Source organism: Aptenodytes patagonicus, chromosome 2, assembly GCF_965638725.1.
Source record: "Aptenodytes patagonicus chromosome 2, bAptPat1.pri.cur, whole genome shotgun sequence".
Classification (NCBI taxonomy): domain Eukaryota; kingdom Metazoa; phylum Chordata; class Aves; order Sphenisciformes; family Spheniscidae; genus Aptenodytes; species Aptenodytes patagonicus.
The window spans coordinates 75,347,991-75,369,616 of NC_134950.1; the positions used below are offsets into that span (position 1 = coordinate 75,347,991).

General features: G+C 39.8%; 1 protein-coding gene across 11 annotated transcripts in view; it reads right to left on the reverse strand.

Annotated features, from left to right (window-relative positions):
- FHOD3 (formin homology 2 domain containing 3) overlaps positions 1-21,626 on the reverse strand; it is a 416,636-nt gene that overhangs the window by 124,568 nt on the left and 270,442 nt on the right. For all 11 annotated transcript variants that reach the window (XM_076330252.1, XM_076330251.1, XM_076330250.1 and 8 more), the window contains exons 7-8: positions 12,283-12,394; positions 5,941-6,035 (exon numbers count right to left, since the gene is read on the reverse strand). In XM_076330252.1, the coding sequence (XP_076186367.1) occupies positions 5,941-6,035; positions 12,283-12,394 (207 nt within the window). The remainder of the gene's footprint in view (positions 1-5,940; positions 6,036-12,282; positions 12,395-21,626) is intronic.

The window sequence follows — 21,626 nt, forward strand, 5'->3', positions numbered from 1 at the left end:
AGGAGCTTTTGCACGCTAGAAAATTAAGAATGCCAATAATAACAGCTATTGAAAATGAACTGTTTGAGTTCAGAGCTTTCTATGGCACCTGCTCTGTGTTCAAGAGAGCACTTTTCTTACCACAGTCATTTCCCATTTTTTTGGTGAATTCAGAAAACTGAGAAAAGGAAGGTGGTCTTCTGCGGTATCCCATGTATACCATAGTATGCCACTGCAGTGTATGTAGCAAGTGGGACTGAATCAAGCCACTCACAGCTTTGCTGTAGTGATGTGCGGGAAGAAGACATGGGCATTGGACAACTTTGTTCAGAGCACAAGTGAACTTCATCCACCAGAGTCCTGCAGACATTTACAAAGACAACAGAAAACACTACTATACTGGTTTGCCATTGATTTCTACTCAGCTTGTGCTGATTTTTTACGGCTCTTTATGCGTGATGCAGAAAAATGAGTCTAATTCTGCTCTTGTTGAGCAGAAACTGCTGAACATACTGTGCAACCTACTTGCAGAGCACTATATACCTCATTGCAAGAATCAGTCTATACAGAGATGCTTCTGCAAAATACGGGAGAGTGCACACTGGAAGCAACACAGTTGTTCTGGATTAGCTCACCAGAGATGCTTCTTCTCAAGTGTATATACCCCTCTCCTATTTAATTAGCTAAGTAACTTATCTATACTCCCAGTAGAGGAGAAAAAGAGCAAGAGATAGAGACAGCACATGCAAAAAAAAGGCCTTCTCCGGAAAGAGTTTCACCTTCTCATGCCCGGGATGGGATGAACTGTGCTCTGAGAACACTGGTTTTCTGGAGCCCAGCTTTTCCAAAGTGGCTCTGAGCCACAGAGTGCAGAAGAGAGCAGCCACTCTGGGCTGTCTCCCTATATCAAGCAGCTTGACATTCAGAAAAATTGGTCTGAATTACGTGAGTAACAACAGACAGGTGACATACCCTGCCCTGTTAAAGCACCCCTTTCCTGTCAAATGAGGCACTGGAAAATGTGCATCACCAAGCTACTTTTTAATTATTTTTTAATTTTTTTTTTCCTTAAACTAAACACGACACAGCAACATCATCTTCAGTCATTACAGGACTGTTACCTGATGTCTGGTGAGGTCCACCGCAACAGGAATGCTTAGCACAAACACTAATGAAGTGTTAGGGCTGTATGTTCAGGGTTATATGTTCAGGCTCTAATGAAGAATTTGTCTCTGTCCAGGACAGTATTTAAGCCTGTTTAAAACCCACTGAAGACCACGGAACTAAATTTTCCTGAACAGTGCTGAAATTAGATACCATGTGCATTTTCTTCTTTCCTAAACTGACACCTAGCATCGAGTAGAAATCTGAGGATTCAGCAAATGAAGCTATTACACTGTAATTTCAATTTAGCTTTAACACAGATACGGAAATACTACAGCAGAATACGATGTCTATCAGGCTTTCTCTGACTTATGAAAGAAGTAGACAGCAGCTACGATGACCTGAGTGTCGTCAGGCACAGTAAGATGTGATGTCTTACATGCAAAAGGGTGGACAAACAGTCAGATCTTCTGCACAGATCTTCTGAGCATTTACTTCTTAAAACACCAGGAAATGGTCTTAATGTTGATATGCAGATCACCCGCCTTCGAGTATATATATATATATCTCTCTCACTCTCTATCTTTTTTAAATTCTGAGGGCAGGCAGGCTGTAGACAAGGAGAACAGCAGCATAAGGTAGTATTTACTGGCAACCCTGCTTTTGTCAGTAGCCTTTTATTGGTTAATATAATTTTAAATCTTGCAGCAGTGGAAATCCAATTTTCACTGCATGCTAGTGGCCAGAACTGGACAATTGAACTCCCAAGTATAGAAATCAACTATTTTTCCTTTGCACGGTTTGTCATTAAACTCACAGATCCATTTTTGGAGCCTAATGCATATCAAATTCAATTTCTAACATTATAAAATGGGATGTAAAAGGGCACCACTGGTGTCACAACAAGGTTAGTTCAATCTAGCTCAGGAGAAAGATTTTTGCAGTAACTAAGACAAGGGACGTGAAGTGCTTGCATAAATGACTGATTAATTCTAGCTTGTGATATTAGAAAACAAGAGTGGGCCTGCATTTTCCTGGTGTTTTTATAAAGGAAACAAAAGCCACAACCAGCAGAGCAGAGGTCATAAATTGGGCAGGTCCTTCCAAGGTCCTTGCTCCTTCCCGAGTATCTGGTTAAGTTCAAAATGATACTCCCATATTGAAATACACATACAAGTCCCAAGTATTTCCTCCTGCTCTGAAGACTGAACCTTACAAATTGAAAACCTGTCTAGAGAATTAAAATTTAGTCACTTGGAGAAGCGTTTTTAAACCATACTCTGGGGTTTGCTTGCTGAATTCTGTTACGTTACCACTAGCCTAGACCAAAACTGGGATTTCAAACCTGAAACTCTTCAGAACTCAGGTGTACACGTGAAGTATGAATATGAATGTCAAGACTCATTCTTATGCCTCTATCCAGTTTTGTTTTGAGGAAACATCCCTGAATTAAGATTTTTATTTGTTTGTTGTGTGATTTTCCAAGTTGCTTTCTCAAGCCCTTGTGGGAAAGCCTTTGAGTTCTTCCCTCTGAAGGGGCTGCTTTTGGAATGGTGAACTAAATCAAAACCAAAACCCCAGCCTGAGAGTTTTGGTATATCTTCTTAACATTTTTACCAAAGCCTAAACAATATGTCTTACCTACCACTAACTGTAACAGTCCCAATGGAAAGAAAGGCAAGAAAACTAATGAAGTTGTATTGGGGGCTAAAAAAAAAAAAAAAAAAAAAAGTTTTATGGGAGTGTACCAGCCAAATGTTTTCCTAGATGATAAAACCTATTAGACAACATACTCAACTGGTAATAGCACAATATTCTTATCACTACATATCCTCAGTTACATTTCTGAACAAAACCTGACATAAATTAGTGCTACACTATGCCTGGCTGCAGGCTGAAAGGCTCTCTTTATTTGCAGTTTTCAAAATGTGTAGCCCTGGATGATACTAGCTAGTAAAACTAGTTAAGTATGGTGCCTTTTGTAATTTACAAAACAATCAGAGTATAAAGCAGTGGTGCAGAGAGGATACAGACAACAGAAAGTCCATTTGGTGTGCAACGCTTTACATGCAAGTCCAAGTAATCTAAGAGTACTGCTCTGGTTACCAAACATCCAACAGACTGGGCTTCACTACAGGGCCCACGCACTCGATAGAGCGACATTAGCTAAATCTTACATGCTACAGTGAAAAGCACTACATAGTAAATAAACACGCTTAAGGGCATTAGCCAAGTTTTCAATTGCTTTGGGATAGGAAGAAGCATCTCTCATATATGTGTTTTCCTAGGAACCACAACTTCTTCTAAAACATCTGGTGCGGCCAACATCAGACACAGGACGTAAGATGATCATTGTTCCAGTGTGGCAGTTGCAATGTTCTTAAGGCAGGTCACCGAAAAATGACGTGCCAGCTGCTGTTTTAACACCACACTGGCCTGAAACAGCACTTTTTCAACTACAGCTGATGGACCGCTGGTGGGTGGGACTCTAAGCTCCCACTAGTAACCGCCGGCCTGGAAGCTGGTGCTTAAATTCTAGTCTTATATTGGACGTGCTAAAAAGCATTCAGTGCTTAATCTGACTATACCAAAATGTATTAATTTTTGTATACCTCCTAATTCTTTTATCTACCTATTTTTCTTATTAAATGTATTGTATGATATGAGAGAACAAGCAATATTAAATACAGGTAAAAAGTAAATCAACAGTAATCTTACAACTACAAAGCTTCCAGTGTAATCTCAATAATGAAGAGGTTTTATAGCAAGTAAATATAAAGTGAATTGAATGCAACATAGAATTTTCTTTCTGCATTTGATGAGTGGGTGGGTTTTTTTTTTAATATAAAGGAAACACAAAGGCTTTAATCTATCCAGACCTCAGTAATGAAAATGAAGAAAGTAGAGATTAGAATAAGATCTAACAGATCATAGGAACTAACCAAAGGAAGATAACAAAGGTTATACTGGAACTATACATAACTGGAAGTATCTGCATTGGGATCAATCTCATTTATTAATTAGAGATTCATGAATGCCTAAATCCCCCCAAATTAAGAGAGGGTTAATGAAATGTTAGTGTAAGTAAATTGGTTAAGCATCAACAAAAGAGAGGGAGAGGATAAAAGGATTGGAGCAATTCTTATGTCTGGGCAGATGTGTTTTCTGCTCTTGAGCAGGAAGGAAAACAGTCTGTAAATGTATACAGGGAGAAAGAAAAAGGAGAAGAAGTATGCTTCCTTAAGACAAATCCCTCGTGAGGATCTGCCTGCACTGAAAACTTTGACATTTCCTCGCCTAGAGAAGTTGAAACCATCTGAGCCTTCTTTGTATTCTCTGCGGGGGAAAAAAATTACAACTGTGACATGCTGCTTGCTGTTTTCTCTATAATCATGAAAAAAATCCCATTAAAAACATCATAAAGCTGTCCATAAGCCAGATCATAATTATAAGTGTGGCATTGTGGGATTCCTCTCTTCCTTGATCTTCATAACTGCCTTGCTCCTTTGACTGCGAGATGCTTTTTCTTTTTGTGTGTTATTAAAGAACTACCTCCTCCCAAAATAGCTTTAAATGTAGTGAAAAACTGAGACTAAAGGAATCAACTACAGGATAATAAAAGAGTCAACATACAAGAAAATTTTTGAAGAAGTCAAACACCAGGTAAATTACAACTGTGCAAATGATGAAGGGAATTATCTCAGAAAGAGAAATCGGTACACGAAACGACAAGGTGTAAAATGGAGACGTCAAAAACTAGTCACCTCGGCTTTAATAGCAGCTACAGACAGAAGCATATAAAGCTGGTGATGCCTTTCAGAAAGAGTACATCAGTGAGATAAGGTGGTCTTTTAAAGTCAAGAGGATCCTTACTACCACGTAAGCAGGAGCAAGGGTGGCTCTAAATAAAAGTACAGTAACATCAGTGATGTCACCAGGAGAGGTTAGTCCCTCTCAGGCATCTTTGCAGGACAATATCTGCCATTAAGAAATTATTTCATCAAAAAACCACCAAAGCAACCCATGTCCCCAACCATGTAGCCATGAGCACAGTAAGCTGACAGCTTGATTTATGACCTCCACCGACAAACTCAGGATCTTTAAATGAATATAATGAATAATAATACTCTGGCCTATTAAGTATAATCATAAAACACATGGTTATTTTGATTTGCTAGTAGTATGTTGATCTTCTGTGCTCTTCAAAAAATCCATTTTTAATTTTAGTCATCCTAAGATTTGTTTAGGACTAGACGCTAATTTTTAAGGAATTTACACTAATAAATTTCTAACTTTTACGGGCCTTTCACTTTCTCCCTTCACACATTTGATTTTACTGCAAAACTACTACTTGTAATACAGGACACCAGAAAATATAAAGAAAGAAGAAAAAATGTAACCTCATTTTTTTTAAGCAGAAACACTCTTACTAGCACTCAGACCTGTTAAATTCATCATATTTGGTTTGCAGTAAAAAAAATTTAAACTATCTGAACTAGAAAACTGTGCACAATGCAAGCCTGTGTGAGCATGTGATCTTTTTCACCAGCACTTGCTTTCTTTCTCCCCTTGGATAATGTGTTGAGTTAGTTTGTTGAGTTTTGTTTTGCACTGTGTTGTCAACGTTGGGAGAGGAGCCATGTCATAACACGTTTCTGCACAGCATCTAGCAAAATAGCAATTTTGCTCCAGCTGCTGCCTCTGGGCAGTAACAAGAGTGTGCTGACTGATTACAGCTTGTCCTGCAACTTCTCTGGGAAAGGTCTCCTTTGTCATATATTCTCAACAGGGAAGATTATTATACAATTGAAAATACTAACATTAGCTCCACCAGTTATGCCAACAAAGTAAACAAACCTTGTTAACCAAGGTCATTGCGTAAACCAGTAGTTCGGTATCAACCCCATCCTTCTCCTCTAGGATCTCCATGATGTTGGACCACGGCTTGGCTCCTAGAGGAAAAGCAGAAACCATTGGTGATGGTGATCAAAATGGAAAGCTATAGCATCAACATTTATCCAAGAGGTAGCACAAGGTGGAACGATGTGGCCAGGTGGAAGGTAAAGTGGAAAGACAGTTATCTCCAGCTTCCTCTACAGTCTCCCCTGCTTCACAGAGAGTGAAGTTAATACAGTCAGTGAAAGCTATGGTACATCCTAATGCAAGGATCTAAAATATGCCAGGTGGACTTTCCCCAGAGGTACCAATTTCTCTCCCTCGATGATGAAGGAAGTTTTGTTAGCCCAGTTTGATTGACAGTGAACTTCTAAAATCAGGTGGGAGGAATTTTACCCCACCTGTCATAGGTTCACATAGGCTTAGATAAATCTTTAACAAAAATCTATATGCTACTCTCTCAGTGCATTTGGTGCTTACATTCCTAGTGATATTACTGAGTTACGCTGCATTAAGATAAGTCCTGTTAACAAAACAGTGCAGCAGAGAAACATAGTTTTCTCAAATTACAGGCTGCATGTCCCGGATAAAAGAAATGATCAATGAGGGGAAAAGATTTTTGCTGTGGTTCTTACTCAAATTATTTTAATAAGAATTCCCTCTACAGAACTTTCAGATACATTTCTCTCATTTTTCCACTAAGTAAGGTCAAAATTTGTGCTTCTAGTTACGACGTATTTGCTTGATTTGCATGTTGATTTGCATTTGCACGATTATCTGATGCCAAAACCCAAGCAGCTTAGTGAGTTATTGTGCCAAAACCGTCAGACAGGCAATGACAGGCAGACTCAAGATAACCTCTCGTGCGGAAGGTACCTTGTAAAACCAGCCTACTTCATTTGGCTAAAAGGCAGATAGTTGCATTTATTAAAGAAAAAAACCACATAACTATTTTATCTAGGAAACTGAAGTAAATAATGAAAGACTATAATTCAGTGTTTTGTTTGGAGTAAAGTTAAAGGTGAAGAGGACGAAGCAGAAAGCTAACCCTAACCTAGAGATACTCAATTCAACTACACCAGCATGACTGCAAGAGTCTTTGAATTTCAGAGGGAAAAATGCAGAGTATTCCAACAGCCCACATGCCCTAAATGCTACAGGGATGACGATAGTTTGAGTATATAATCAGGCAGTAAAATGCAGATGTTTCATCACCACAACCTGTTGCTGACTGATCAGTGACCCCGATGTTAAAACTCTGCATTACTCTCACAGTGATAACGGCCTTTGTTTATTCATGCTGATATATTACATATATCCTGCTACACAGACATCGAATCTCTGCTAACCAAGGATCTCCATTTTCAAGGCGATGGCAGTGCACTGTGTGGAAAAACCTGTCTATTAACGAACACAGACAGCAATATTTCTCCTGTTTTCTCTTCCCTTCTTTTTGAGACATGCTCTGATCTTTACTACTGAATAATAAATCAAAGCTTCCTTATCTCGAGCAACATCAAAGAGGGGGGGGATTCACTCTCAGCTCTCCAAATGTATTTATGTGCATTACTAATTGGATACTAATTCAAATACATGGCTGTAATGAAAATACACTAGACACCTCTTTACCAGATTCTCTATATTACCAGACATTTTGTGCAGTACATGTTCAAAAGACATGTGGAACAAATTCACTCGGCTCACAAATGATATATGATCAGCAGGAATGATATCCTCACTACAAAAATGTCTTCCTGTGGTTTCCAGTGAAAAATAAAAATGGAAGAAAATAAGAAAGAGAAACAAAATGGGGAAACTATGCAAGTCTGACTTATAACAATGCCATTTAGAAAAAAGCGAGTTGATAACAACATAAAAAATTAATTATTTAATCCATCCTGCATTATTCAGTGAGAGTCCTTCTAGGGAAACATGCCTTTATTTTGCAGGCAGGTTTTATTCTTATTGGAACAATCCTGTTTTGTTTTTTAAAGACAGCATCCTGGTGTTTGATTTTTTTTGCCTGAATGTCTTGATACTTCTCCATTATCATAAAAGAATATTTTCAGGATCGCCTGGCTGTTTTCCTGCAAGGATGATATATAATTTTCTTCTACCCGTGCTGCTTCTCTGTTTCAGAATACAATTTTTTAGAATTGTTAATCAGGCACACTTACTAGTAAGGCAGCCTTGTAATAGCTCATCCATCTTTCAAAGGCTTTAATTAAGGTGCTGCTATTAAACTTAGGCAATTTCCAAAATCTAGCCTTGAATTTGAAATTCTTCATCTATTCCCTAACTAATATCAAGAGGAGGCAGTACTATCAATGACTTCGATAGAGGTACTCCAATCCGTACCAGATTAAACCTTTCTTTTCAAATGCTATTTTCCTCATGATGATCTCAAGCTGAACAACCAAGGAGTGAACACGGAAATAACCCACCCGGGGACAAGGCAGTTCTGGTGTGGAAGTTGCACCATGAACTTACTGCATTACTATACTTGGGTTAATATTCCTTGCCAATATATAATGAGAGCCTATAGTTTCCAACCGATGATCCGGACAGCATGGGATATGGGCAGATCTACAGCAGGTGTCTGCTCTCATCCACTCTCATGCCCTGAGTTTGGCTTTCCAAATACGTTGTTCCTGGAGAGTCACCACTTAAAGGTGAGACCACAGGCTGGAGTCTGCATGAAAAAAATAATTTTCAAGGCAATATTTTTTTAATGATAGGATGATAGTGAAAAAACTGCTTCTCCTTTCAAGCTGCATAGAAAAACTTTGTGAAAGATACGTTGGAAAATCATACACTAAAAAAATTGATGACTTTTCTAAACTCATTGGCTGCTGTAGTAAAACAATGATGCTTATACAAGAGATATGAAAAACATGATGTATATTTTCCCTTTTCCTTTAAAAGGTTATTTGTATTGTGGAGAATATTAAAAGCTCTCCATTTATAGATGAAGAGGAACCTCTAAGGAAACTATTATGCAGAGCTAAAATCTACAGCTTCCATTTTCTGTGTAATGGTCAGAATATGACAAATCCTGAAAAGCCTAAACTCAAATCTAGGTTTGGCAACGCATATGTATTTCTAGTAAAAAAATGTAAATCCATTTAGTATTCGTATATTACGGAGTTTATTTTTAAAAATAGTAAGTGTAATCATTTACGCTTGCCAATTCTCAAAAAGGTTTACTTTCCAGCCTGTCTCCTCCACCCAATCATGATGTATAAGAATGATGATGTAAAAGAACGATGACGTAGCATCCCAGCAATTCTTCTGGGAGCAGACTGGGATGTTCCCATAAGGTTATGACTTCCATGCAGGACTCGCGGCAAAACTGATGGGACTGATGAAACAGGCTCACCGAAGTAAAACAGCAGAGATCGAGGTTTGTGTGTGTTCTCCTGCCTTCTAATGGGTGAAACAAGAACTGCTCGACTGCCTTTCACAGGCTTCTCACTGGTAACAGCTCATTATCGTGGCTACTCCGACAGGAAGGCTGGAGCCTCAACCCTGATGCTACTACAACACTCCAAGTAGTCATGCACGGATCATAAACACACGGAGAACTATGGGGTTGCAATAATTAAGCCTATATTAAATTAATACAGTCTACTGAATAATGTTGCCCATTGTTCTAAGTCTCAGTCTTTTCTCAGTTTCCCCTTTAAATGTTTTTACATATGAATCTCAGGAAAAAAAGAATTATTTAATGCCTTACACAAATCTTGACATCACAACTACACAGGACATGCACATTATGTATAAACCATGGAAAGCCTTCCATCAGGCCAGAACCGTACATGAGGACGTCCACCAACTTACAGAGTGCCTGTCTCTTAGTCGCCATAGGATGGAAAGATATTAATAATTTTGGAAAGACCTCAACATCTTGTATTCCTGGCTATTAAAATATGTGTGAACATACAGCCTTCTGTCATACCTACAATATGGGCATTAATTTACTGGATAGCTAACTGTGCGAAATGGCAGGAAACGTGGAGATACTGGTAATATGGGCCATTTACAAATAACGTAACAAGAAGTCAGAATTCACAAACGGTATGTGACAGTGTCCAGGTCAGCCACAGAGCTTTAATCTCTGTCCTAAAAAATGCTTGTGATAAAGCAGCCCCAGACAGCAGAGTGCAATGCCAGCTCTGCTTTCCAGAGCCCGCACAGTCCCGGTATGCTTAAACTGAAAAGAGACCAAATTCCTGTGGGGCTCTGAAACAAGAAAGGGCGGGGAAAGGGGGATCTAGATGGAAGTATAACTAGAAGCTACTTCCTATACGACGAGGGCCATGCAGTTATTCACTTACGGTCTGCTTGTATCTGAGAGTAAAGCCGGCACTTCCATGGATCTCTGTACTTCAGTTTGCATATGGATGTATTCTTGCATAGAAACCACAGATGGGATCGCTTTGAAACCAGCCTGAGTTATTATGGGGTTCTTTATGTTAATCATGTGTGGTACACATGTTGAGGAATTATGTCGTATCTCATCACCTTGTATGTACATGAAACACTGGACTTTTTTCAAAGCAGTGCTAAACTTAATTATATACCTGCAAGATTTATGACAACATTTCAAGAAAAGGCACATCGCTTTTTCTTCCTCTGTGTTTCTGTTCCATTAAATCAGTCATTAAAGACAGGTACTCTTCAGTTATAAGCCACTAATTTCAAAATGTAAATTAAAACAGCACATCCACAGCCAGAAGTGAAGGGCTATTACACTGATGACCTAAAAAAGGAACTAAGTCTAAAACAAGGAAAAAAAAAAAATCTCTTTTGTAGCTAAGCATAACTGCTTAATAATTAAAACAAAAAAGGAAGGAAGGAAAACTGGGTATTTGGGGCTAAGTTATTTGCAAGAGTTCATGAGACAATCTGCCAACCCACAGGTATGAGAATTCCCATAAACCCTCTCCTCATGCTCCTAACAAGTATCCATCTAACTACATGCATCACTTTTTTTTCACGTTTTCTGTTGTTACTGAAGTTGTTTTATTACTTTGGGGCATGTAAATGTTTGCCTGAGGCTGTTTTACAGACACAGAAGGGAATACACAGCGCATGGTAGTGTGTTCACTCTCTTTTTTTTCTTTAATAAGACTTACTAGCATGTGAACAGATGACAATTTGAGCATGTTGAGAATACCAGTGAGTTCACAGAGCTGAGGAAATACTAAGGACGACTGTAAAAATAAATCATGGCGCTCACAAATGCATGAATATTGTAATTACATTTCTGCTTATGGCACTGTAAGGTTTATTGGTTTTAATTCAAAACAGAAAGCCAACCTGAAGAGTCCACCATTCAAAGTGTTACACTGGTTTTGAATTGCCCCATCTGGTCCCCTGCCATAAGAGACAATTTGGGTTTTTTTTGGGTCTTTTCAACACACTCATGCTGATAGCTGAAAGCAAAACCTGGCTAGCTTCTCCTATTTCTGGCACCACCTTTCTCCCCATCCCCCAACTTTTTTTGTTTCACTTTTACCATATCAAGTCGCTCAAACAAGTTCAGCATGGAGGCAGTTGCTCCACAGAGGGGATCTTGCTTTCAACCTCCATGTGTTTGAGACCACAACAATGGCTCTCCCAACCTCAAAAACTCTCCTTGAGCCAAAGGAATGTTTTGCATCAAGAGAGAATGCCCTGGGAGCTTAGCAATGGCTTTGTGGGAAGAACAAGAAAGAACCATTTTTGTTCTATTTATTTGTAAAAAATACAGTATACATATTCAAGTATTTTTCAAGAGCCTGAAGGGTAACAGATTTCATAGTATAATATCTGCTCAAGGGCTTTATTTTAATGTAACAACAGATGGTTTTACTTTTACTATAAAGCCTGTACTATTACTGACCTCGTCTTTCTCTTCAAAGGGATTACACTGATTAGATATCATTTTCTCTTCTAAATCAGACTGCTGCTTCTCAGAAGGACGTGGAAAGACAGCCTGGCCTGAAGAGCCTCCAAGGTTGGAAGATGCAATGGGGCTCACTTTGCGCGTGGGTGCAGGGAAGGGGCATGACTGCGGTGCACAGGGAGGCGGCCAGGTTCTTCGGCTTTTCACTCTTCACTTTCCCACTATAACTCATTCCTCAAAACAATCTTAAATTGCATGAATACTTAAAATATGCTTTTAATCAAGAAATGAAGGGTATGTCACACAAAGCAGGCATCACAACAGCAACCCTAGAACCACTGAAATCAATGATGAAATGCCACCCTGATCTCAGCGGTGCTGGGATTTTGCACCCCCCAAGTAAAGCTACTCACCTCTCTTTTCATCAACGGTAGATACTGCCTGGATTAAAAGCGGTGCATTGGATTCGGTATACTCCACGAACACCAGCAGCAGCTTCAGCGCTGTCTTTACCACCAGGCGGAACTGGAAGGAAAGAGTGCAACTTGTCATTCAGCAAACCACAACATTTCCAGATGTGCTACATGACACTGGGCAAGATGCAAGCGCAGCAATTCAGATCTGGTAGTAACACACGAACGGAAGAGATTAAGCTGTGCCAGGACCGAAAAAATGAAAGGTAGCCAGTTGGCTGAAAATGTCATTCACTGGACAGTGCTCTCCTAGGGAAGTCTCAATAGTCAATGAATCCGAACAAAAGCTTAATGCTGCCACACATAATCAAAGGTTGAACATCCCACCTATGCATGCACCTATGCATATCCCCAACATTGCTGTCCAAAGCCTGATGTACGCAGAATCTACTGAGCTAAGAACACATATATTCCTCTATTTCTTAACACAGCATTTATTTCCCCCTTTCACTGCGAGCTTTTAATGTTGTCAAATTGCTGTATGATGGGATGATTTTCTCCTCATGCTTTTTTCTTTTCTTATAATGTCAATATTTAATGCTTAAATAATTAAATATATCAATATTCACTATTTACACAACTTGGGAGAAAGACTGTTTAATCTCTAACTATCCCACCCTGTCACAAAATGTGTGAACTGAGCTTTCTGTCTGTAAGTTTTCAAACTAATTTTTGAACATCCTCAGGAGTATGAATTCAGCAAAGACTCGATATCAATATATGGCAGACCTACTGGAAATCAATAGCCAAACTCTATCAGTTTCATCACAGCGCTCTCATTTCCAGAGAGGGCCATTTGACTGTTAGCTAATTTTCAAAGCGCTGAGTAAGAATTTTCAGGGACTTGCTTGGCACGATCAGGTATGTGAAAAAACATCTCATTACTTAAGGGAATAGTTGGAGTTTTTAATAAAAGGATATGAGAAAGAGGATGACATTTTAATAGGCAGGGCTCCACATGCCCAGCTGAGAAGACTTTTACTAGGAGAATTGATTCTAGGTCAGATCTGTTACATCCTCAATCTAAATCATGGATTTAAAGCCAAATAAAAGGGGATACACCGCTGGTCCCAGAAACACAATTTCCCATCTGCTGCGATTGAATCAAGCTCCAGAAAAACAGGTATTTGTAAGTTTACTGTGTTTTTCTGCTAGCTTGTTCTGCAACAAATCTATCCAACAGCGTGTAAGATTTTTAACGTGACAGCTATAGTAATGTGGTCATTACTCTCTCCTTTGCCATCAAGCTACCGCATTCAAATTGCCACTCACGGAGACATACTAGAGCTCGTGTTAAGGTAATGAGCTAAAATGCAGGTTGCAGCTTACTGCTATAACACTGAGTTTAGTGGGAACAGTGACCCAGGTATTTCCCTAGCTTCTCAGGTGTTACCCACTCGTGCTGAATTGAGCTTAATGCACTGCAATGATACTACCTAGCAACATAAAATCTTCCGTTGTTGAATCTAGACTCTTTCAGACTTGATGTATCATCAAATCAGTTATTTTTAGGGCTGACAGCCAGGAAATCCCCGTGACAAACCTGACCAGGTCCCTTGAGATGCCTGGTTAGCCTAATTTGCAGTCGTACTGCTGCAGTGATACTTCATAGATACATGGGGTAGTCAAATTAAAGGAAATTGAAATCCAGTGACACACAGCATAATCGTTCCTTGGAAAGGCACTGCTGATACACCAACAAATCACTTCCTCGCAATTGCACTGGACATCTGTGTATTTGCCTGGCAGGCCAATACCACACTGTTTCTGCTTTGCAATAACATTTTCCTTAGCAATCAAGTTCAATTGTTTGATAGACATATTGTAAGAATTTCCAGCATGTTTCCACTTGTTTTGTAAAGTTAATTCATAAAACAGGAGTTACCAGATTACTGTAAACAATTCTAGCATTAACATACCTCCCAGATAACCACCTGTGTACTACCTACTAATCTGATCAGAATCCTTTCCCTAGAAAGGAAATCTTGGATATTACTTTTGATGGTCCTTAAAACCTCAAGGCTTGGCCACATGGTGACAACGGGATGCATTTACACATAAGTACTCAATAGCAAAGATCCCATGTGTTTCCATTTGACAGCAATCAGTGGGGGACACATCGGGCTTACGTCTGTTTTTTGCAAATCGCTTTTTCTTCCAGAAAGCAAGAAGGACCTTCTGCAATGCCTTTGCTCTAACTGTTGCCTGCTGGCCATGACAGCTGTGGTAATATGGAGCTAGTCCCTGCGCACCTTGCATCTGCCACGCTGCAAACCTTGTAAAGCCTCAGGGCAGCCCACTGCAGTTGCACCAGACCAAGGCTCAAGCCAGCTGATTATTCGGGTGCTGTCTGTAGGCGTCAACCTCCTGTGCTTAACAAGCTAACAGATGACAGTGTAAGGAAGAAATACCATCCAGAAGCAGTCCTGCAGAAAAGAAGTGATTAGAAAAGCTATGTTTTGCTTGCCATTTAGCTAGTAGAAGGACACTTTATGTTCTGTTCCTCAACCTGCAATTTTCAGGGCTTATTCAACTCCTCAAAAAATAGTCAGTCAGCCCTGGGAAGTGGAAGTGTCTGTACGTGAAGGTACATACCATGGCAGCTTTCTGCTGGAAGTCAGCACAGCCACTAGCTTTGAGAGAAACTGCATTTAAAACATGCTGTTTCCTGCTCAATAGAAAATAGCATTTGAGATGCCTGTGGGCACTTTTAAGCCTGCAGGCTGCTTTGGACACCTTGGGCAAGTACAAAACCAAAATACTGCAGTTGTAGGCAAAGCCACACAATGCCTACACTACGTACTTACTAGCTACCTGTGACCCGCACAACCTTTGCACACATCCTACAATGGGGCATTTTAATACTGCTTTAATAGTGCTTCTTGACAGAAGCAGGCAATCATCGAGTAGCTGCACTGGCCCTTGGAAACTGAAGTCTTCAGCCAGCCAAAGGCCCTCTAAGACACCTGATAGCCTGTCACCCCAGACACAAGGACAGTCCAGAGCCTGACACGCTCACACTAATCAACTCTAATTTTCCACCATGGCACCAAGAAGTCTCTGAAAGGTCTGTTCCAGGGATACTTGCTGCCAAGACCTATGTGAAGCATGGTGTAATTTCTTACATGGCCTCCAATGTGATGACCTACCTGTTAAATGATCCCTTCACGACCCCCTGTGGGCCTGACCTGCCTGTAGCAGCTCATGCATGCTGCTGCTGACACGTTAAGTGTCGGGTATCGCAACAGGAAGGGTTTCAACGAAGACCATGAATGACTGTTTCACAACTTTCAAAATACCAGAGCTATTCAGAAAGATTTCATTTGTGATTAACTATGATGATTACCAAAGTGGGAGATCCTCATATCTTCGTGAGTGAATTACAAAATGTGTTTGCAGGGCATGCCTTTTCAATTATTTAAATAGTAGACAGCTACACTGCAAAGAAAATAACTGTAAATCTCAAAACTGAGAGATTGCTTAACAGGAAAAAAGAGCAGCAATTCATCAACTTTCTTGCTTCCCTTTGTGAAGCCATGGGAGTTTTTGCCAGTCACTGGTATCGTTTTATTTCACATGATGTACGCAGATGGCACAGCAATGGGAGCAATAGAAACAAGTTTCATATTTCATTCACGAGTAGGTGAATCACTGTTCATTTGAATCACTGTTAAAAACTTCACAAAGGCTTTTCTGGGATTTACTGGGCTTTCATTCAGTAGCGAAGATGGACACAACTGCTTTCTGAATCAGTTTCAACAGACATGCAGCTCTGTTAAAATCCACGGGGCAATCACACTATTAGTTCAAACAGGACTAGATGTTGTAAGAGCAATAAAAGAGGTAGAAATATGCTTGTGCTAGCTCAGAAAAAAAAAAAAGCCCTGGTATCATCACTTTGCAAACATAGCATGTTGCAATTAGTTCCCAATTTCTACCCTAAATGTTACTGCTTAAAAGAGTTAAAAGAGGTGGCTCACTGAGGCAATATACATACCCACTGGCTCAGTAAAGTGATGTTTTAACAGTTCTGAGATTAAATCAGTATTCTTGAATTTCATAGCACTGAAGTATCAAAACTTTTATTAAGCTAGAAAAAAAAAAGTCATATTGTGTTTTTGTATCACGTGCGAGCCAATTTATAGAGAGGAAATGATGTTAGCATCTTCTGGCTGAAGATAAGATGTAGCCAGCAATGTAAAAGGAAGAAGAAAAATTATAAACCTTTTCCCTCTGACTCACTTTACGTTATACAGTGGAGTTTGGCAGTCCCTTTCCTTTTTATCTCTTTCTATTTAGACAATCGGAAATGTGTTACAGACCCAGCCAAACAGACCACACAACAGGCTGCAAAACTCATGTCTCATGGAAGGGCTCGTCCCAGTTGTTAATCACTTGCCAGGAAAGGTTTAAGCCTTTACATGGAATGTTGTCAGAAAGTTCATTGACTTAGAGACCAAAGCAATAGTTGCAAAGTTCAGATTCAAAAATTTAGGATTTTTTTTTTTAAAAAGGAAGAAAGTGAAAACAAAATTGACTAAAAACTCAGGGCAATATAGTTGCTATTCAAATTTAAAGGAGAAATGGGCACTGGATTTTTAACTAAAGATTTACTACAGCCAAAGCCTCCGAGGCCTAATCCAAGCGTGGACATGGCCTCGTAGGCCATGTACTCATTGTGTTGATACGACACAGCCAGGCAGAGCTGCAGCTAAAGAAACATGCAGTGCCACGGGTGTCCAACCCGCTGGTGAGAGGTGCACAGAAAAGCTGAGGCCCTTCTTTCCTGTGGGGTGTGAAGATGCCCCCGACTTCAGATCTAGTGCTGCGGGAACAGCCAGCACCTGCAATGCGGCTCAGTTTCACGTTTCACAAGGGGATAAAACCACCCTCTGTTCACAAGAGAAGGAAAGATCTTCCTGGAATGGAAGATTTTATATATATATATAAAAAGAAAGTATATAATATCTAGTGTATATATATAAAATAACATATTCTAATATAATATTATATTTTCCTTGTAGTAAGCAAGGAAAAGGAAACATAAATATTAAGCTTAAGAGAATCTTAGAATAATTTAAGTTGGAAGGGACCTAACACCGCTTGCCTTCTCATCTTAGGTGAACAAACCCAGTTCCCTCTTCCTCATATATCACGTGCTCTCCCCCTTAACCATCGCAGTGAAGCCCCGCCGGACTTGCTCCAGCAGGTAAGTATCTTTCTCGTACTGAGGAGCCCAAAACAGGACCCCTGAACTCCTGATGCAGTGTTATCAGCACCGAACAGGGAGAGGCACTTCTTCAACTTGGTGGCTATGCTCCCACCAACCCAGCTCCGGATGCGGTTGGCCTTCTTTGACACAAGGGCACACTACTAACTCTTGTTCAAATTCATGTTCCCTTATTCAGAATGAGTAGACAGAATTAAATGGTGTGATGCTAAAAGGAGTATCTATAATTTTCCCTGATTTTAAGAAGCGTTACCAGGACTCAATACCCTTAAAAGGTATTTTTCAAGGGAGAATCACAGGCAAAGGAAGACAAGAGGCAGAAAAGGAAGATGTACAAAAAGTGCCAGTTAAAACCTGCCATGAGAAAATTTAGTCCTAACAACATTCACCTTGGGCTTGTAGCATTACTGCCAAGGCCATCAAAATTAAGTACAGGACAAGTTTACTTTATCTATCAAAAAGTTAGACGTGCATAAAGAAAAAAATGTTGAGGTTCTCCTAGGATTTCTTACAACATTACATGTTCCATATATTTCTATATCTGTTGTTCTCAGCCTTTGTCTCCTGTTCAGACAGGGGAGTCAGACCAAAGCATAGCTTTGGCTTACACATTTCTGGATGAATCTCATGAGATGGGCAAGGATGAAGTTGAAAAGGAAAAAAAGAAAAAGAAAAAGCTCTGTAGCGGAGCAGTGATGAAAAAGTTCTTCTAACGTTTCCAAATTATAATTTGGGATTCAACCAGAGTTTGCATCCAGCTCTTTGGTTTCCTGCCATATTTGTTGTTGCTAATAGGTCAAAAAGCTCCTTCAGCACCTGGTAAAACTACAAATATATAAATACACACACACACACGCTTCCACATACACAGAGACTAGTAGTTATATTAGAAGAATATAGGTACTAGAAGAAAACCTTGTTTTCTCTATCTACTTGTTTGCTACTAGCTTACTATTTTACTGTTGGTTTACATGGTTTGCCTGTAACGACCGCACAACGCAATCTTATCTTACTAGTGCTCTGGCATAAGGTATCTGTATTTTGTGGCAGATCCCAGAACTGTGCCAGTTTGTTTGCTTTCTTTCCCTGAAAGATAAAAATGCACCTGGAACACTTGTGCCCTTGTTCTCAGAGAAACATCTAATCTTGAAATCAGGTTGAAATCAGCAATCTAATATTGAAAACAGATGATGAGGAGGAAGGACAACTGGATAATGTTATGTTGGCATCCTTTGCATAGCACAACTTCGGTAGAAATTAAGGTATTTACAGCCCATAAAACAGGATGCGTACAAAGCAGGAGGCTGATCTTATTTCTTAGTCAGGTAGTCAGTGCCAGCTATGTGCATGCATGACATGCGAAAGCCCTTTGCCAAGGATGCATATCTGTAGCCAGTCCTTTAGAAACATAATTTACCTGACACATACAACATCCCAGTATTTTCTGATAAGTAGTAATTTTCTCGAAATCTCTGGAACGATGTCATTTCAGTATTTCACAAGCTGTTCACCCATATTTATGTAACAAGGGTGTCTCCGCTGCAGCCAGCATCTTACTGGGCCTTTCTCGCATCTGGACGGCAGAAAACCAACTGGTACCGATTTCAGCCAGCCAGCACTGGGTGCACAAGCAGGGAGAGCCACCTCTGATACGATGGCTAGACACCACCTATCTCAGAAGTATGCAGGTGCGACTATACACGGGAAAGAACCATAACGTCTACAGCAAGAGCAAATAGCTTTGTAAATATGTTGTACAGCGTTTATGTAATCCAGACAAAAACCTATCAGAATGGGGGTGTGGGGGTGTCAAACAAGGAGAAAGACATTAGGGGGTAAAACATTTGGAAACCCCTATTTACTAGGATTTGCCAATGCCTTAAAGAACAAAGAAACAAACCAAGCCCTTTCTATTCTCTGACTCTCTTCTCCAAAACCGACATTTGAGGTCAATTACTTCATTCCAAAAGGGGTGACAACTCTATTTAGTAATCCAGTTCCTTTCTATTCATAGCTCCTGAATGCCAGAATGATCAGAAGAATGAGATCCTTCTGCGCCACCTGAGCCAAATGTTTCTAGTCAGCTTAATTTTCCATCTGAACTTTAAAGCAGCCTCTTTTAAGGGGAATGATGAAAAATTTATTAGTCTAAATAACCTACAGAACACCACAACACTTCTCAAATGAGTGTAATTGCCCTTCTCTAGAAGGGAGAAAGAGTTCATATGTGCTGGGGCCTTAAAAGCTGCTTTCGAGGCTGCAATGGAGACATGCCAATTTCTCCACTTTGTTATCAGAAAGGCAACAACTGCCCAAGTCATGGGGTGTGCGGGGCACGCGGAGGTACCGCAAAGCTGAGATGGATGGGAAGCAACAGTTAAATACAGTATGCATAAAGTATGTAAATACCCCATTCTAGGTACTGAATATTGTGTACACTCAGGCATTTTATTTCATTAAGACTGTGACTATTAAATGATTTATGTATCTGTGGGCTGATATTCCAGTAACGCCAATAGGAATGCGCATGACGCCATGTCTCTTTTAAGCATTGGAATTTTTATTAGTTGGCATACATTAAAATAATGCTAGACCCCGTTTTAATATTCAGCCATTTTCGCTCAAATCTTCAAAGAGGGATGCTTAAATAAGGCAAATTAACTGTTGTCAGGTGCTTTGCAGGCTCAGGACTGAACGCGCGAACATTGCAGAAAGGTGAGTTAGATCGAGATGAAAAACCCTATATGCTCAGATGCGAGAAGCTAAAAAATTATCAATTAAACAAGTCTTTTAATTCTGAATGTTCCTTTAAGCTTTTCTCTCTGCAGAGCAGAGCATAATGCTAGGGATGGCAGAGAAATGCATGCATTTATTATTCTTAAAATGAAATTTCTCAGAACTTTGTAAACGTACTGGATAATTATTATAAGGTCTGCGCACTGTTACATATGTGGTGTGTATCTGTCATTTATCTGCGGTGAGATTTCTGACATGAAGAGAAAGAAGGCCATTAAAAAGAAATTCATCTGGCTTACCAACAAAACACAGGGATGAGCAAGTAGTGATTAGTGACTGGTCAACAGGAAAAAGAAAAGGCTCATGCCTGGAAATGATTATTTACATCATCAATCATGGTTCAGAAGCAGAAGGGGGAAGAATGAAAAAAATCTGTACACAGAAGCAGGCAATTCATACAACAAAACAAAACATATTATAGGCCAATGCGGCCCTCAGATGAATACATGCAATTCTGATGGGAGCTTTAAAAGAATATATTGGGGGTAGAAATCGGCCCTGTATTAAGCCATTTGTAATGAACTAATGATGTAGCTACATTTCTCATGCAGCAATCACCACGTCATACAGACATTGTTTAAAAATCGAAGTGCTGCAGATCCTGGAATGAGACAGGGTTTCTCGGGTGTTCCCCTCTCCTCCTTTTGCAATACCAACTACGATCTTCCCATGAGGTGGGGAAGTGACTTTCTCATCCCATGAAATACTCTAAAACGACGTTTTTCTTTGTTTTACGACAGGATGCATGGAAGACCATTCACAGCTTCACAGAACAAAACACAAAGTGAGAGAAGCCTTTTCCTGTTTTCCTTCCCTACAACCAGACCGATCCCCTTGGTGTCTCCTGTGAGAACTGTTCACTGCATGAAAATTACATATAATTATTCAGCCAGACAGGAGGATGGGACAAGACATGGAAATTACAGGACATTAAAGGATCAAACTTCTTTAGTCTCAGGTGACTTTTGAGATGGTGTCATCACACCTTTGCCAAGGGCCCCAACCACAGTGCTATTAGGTATTCCCCAGTTTTGAGGGTCATTCTCTTTTGCTCTTTCAGAAATTGCTGAAACAGAAGGGTTTGGTTTCAATTAAATTTTTAGCTTTTTCCATTGCAAAACACAAAATAAAAATATTTCACTGGAAATTTGCCATCAGCCTGTGTCCAGAACAGGAATTATGCTTCACTTGTGAAGATTTACAACTAAGATTTTCTTTTCTTTCTCTCTACAAATTGTGCAGTTTCATCATATTCAAC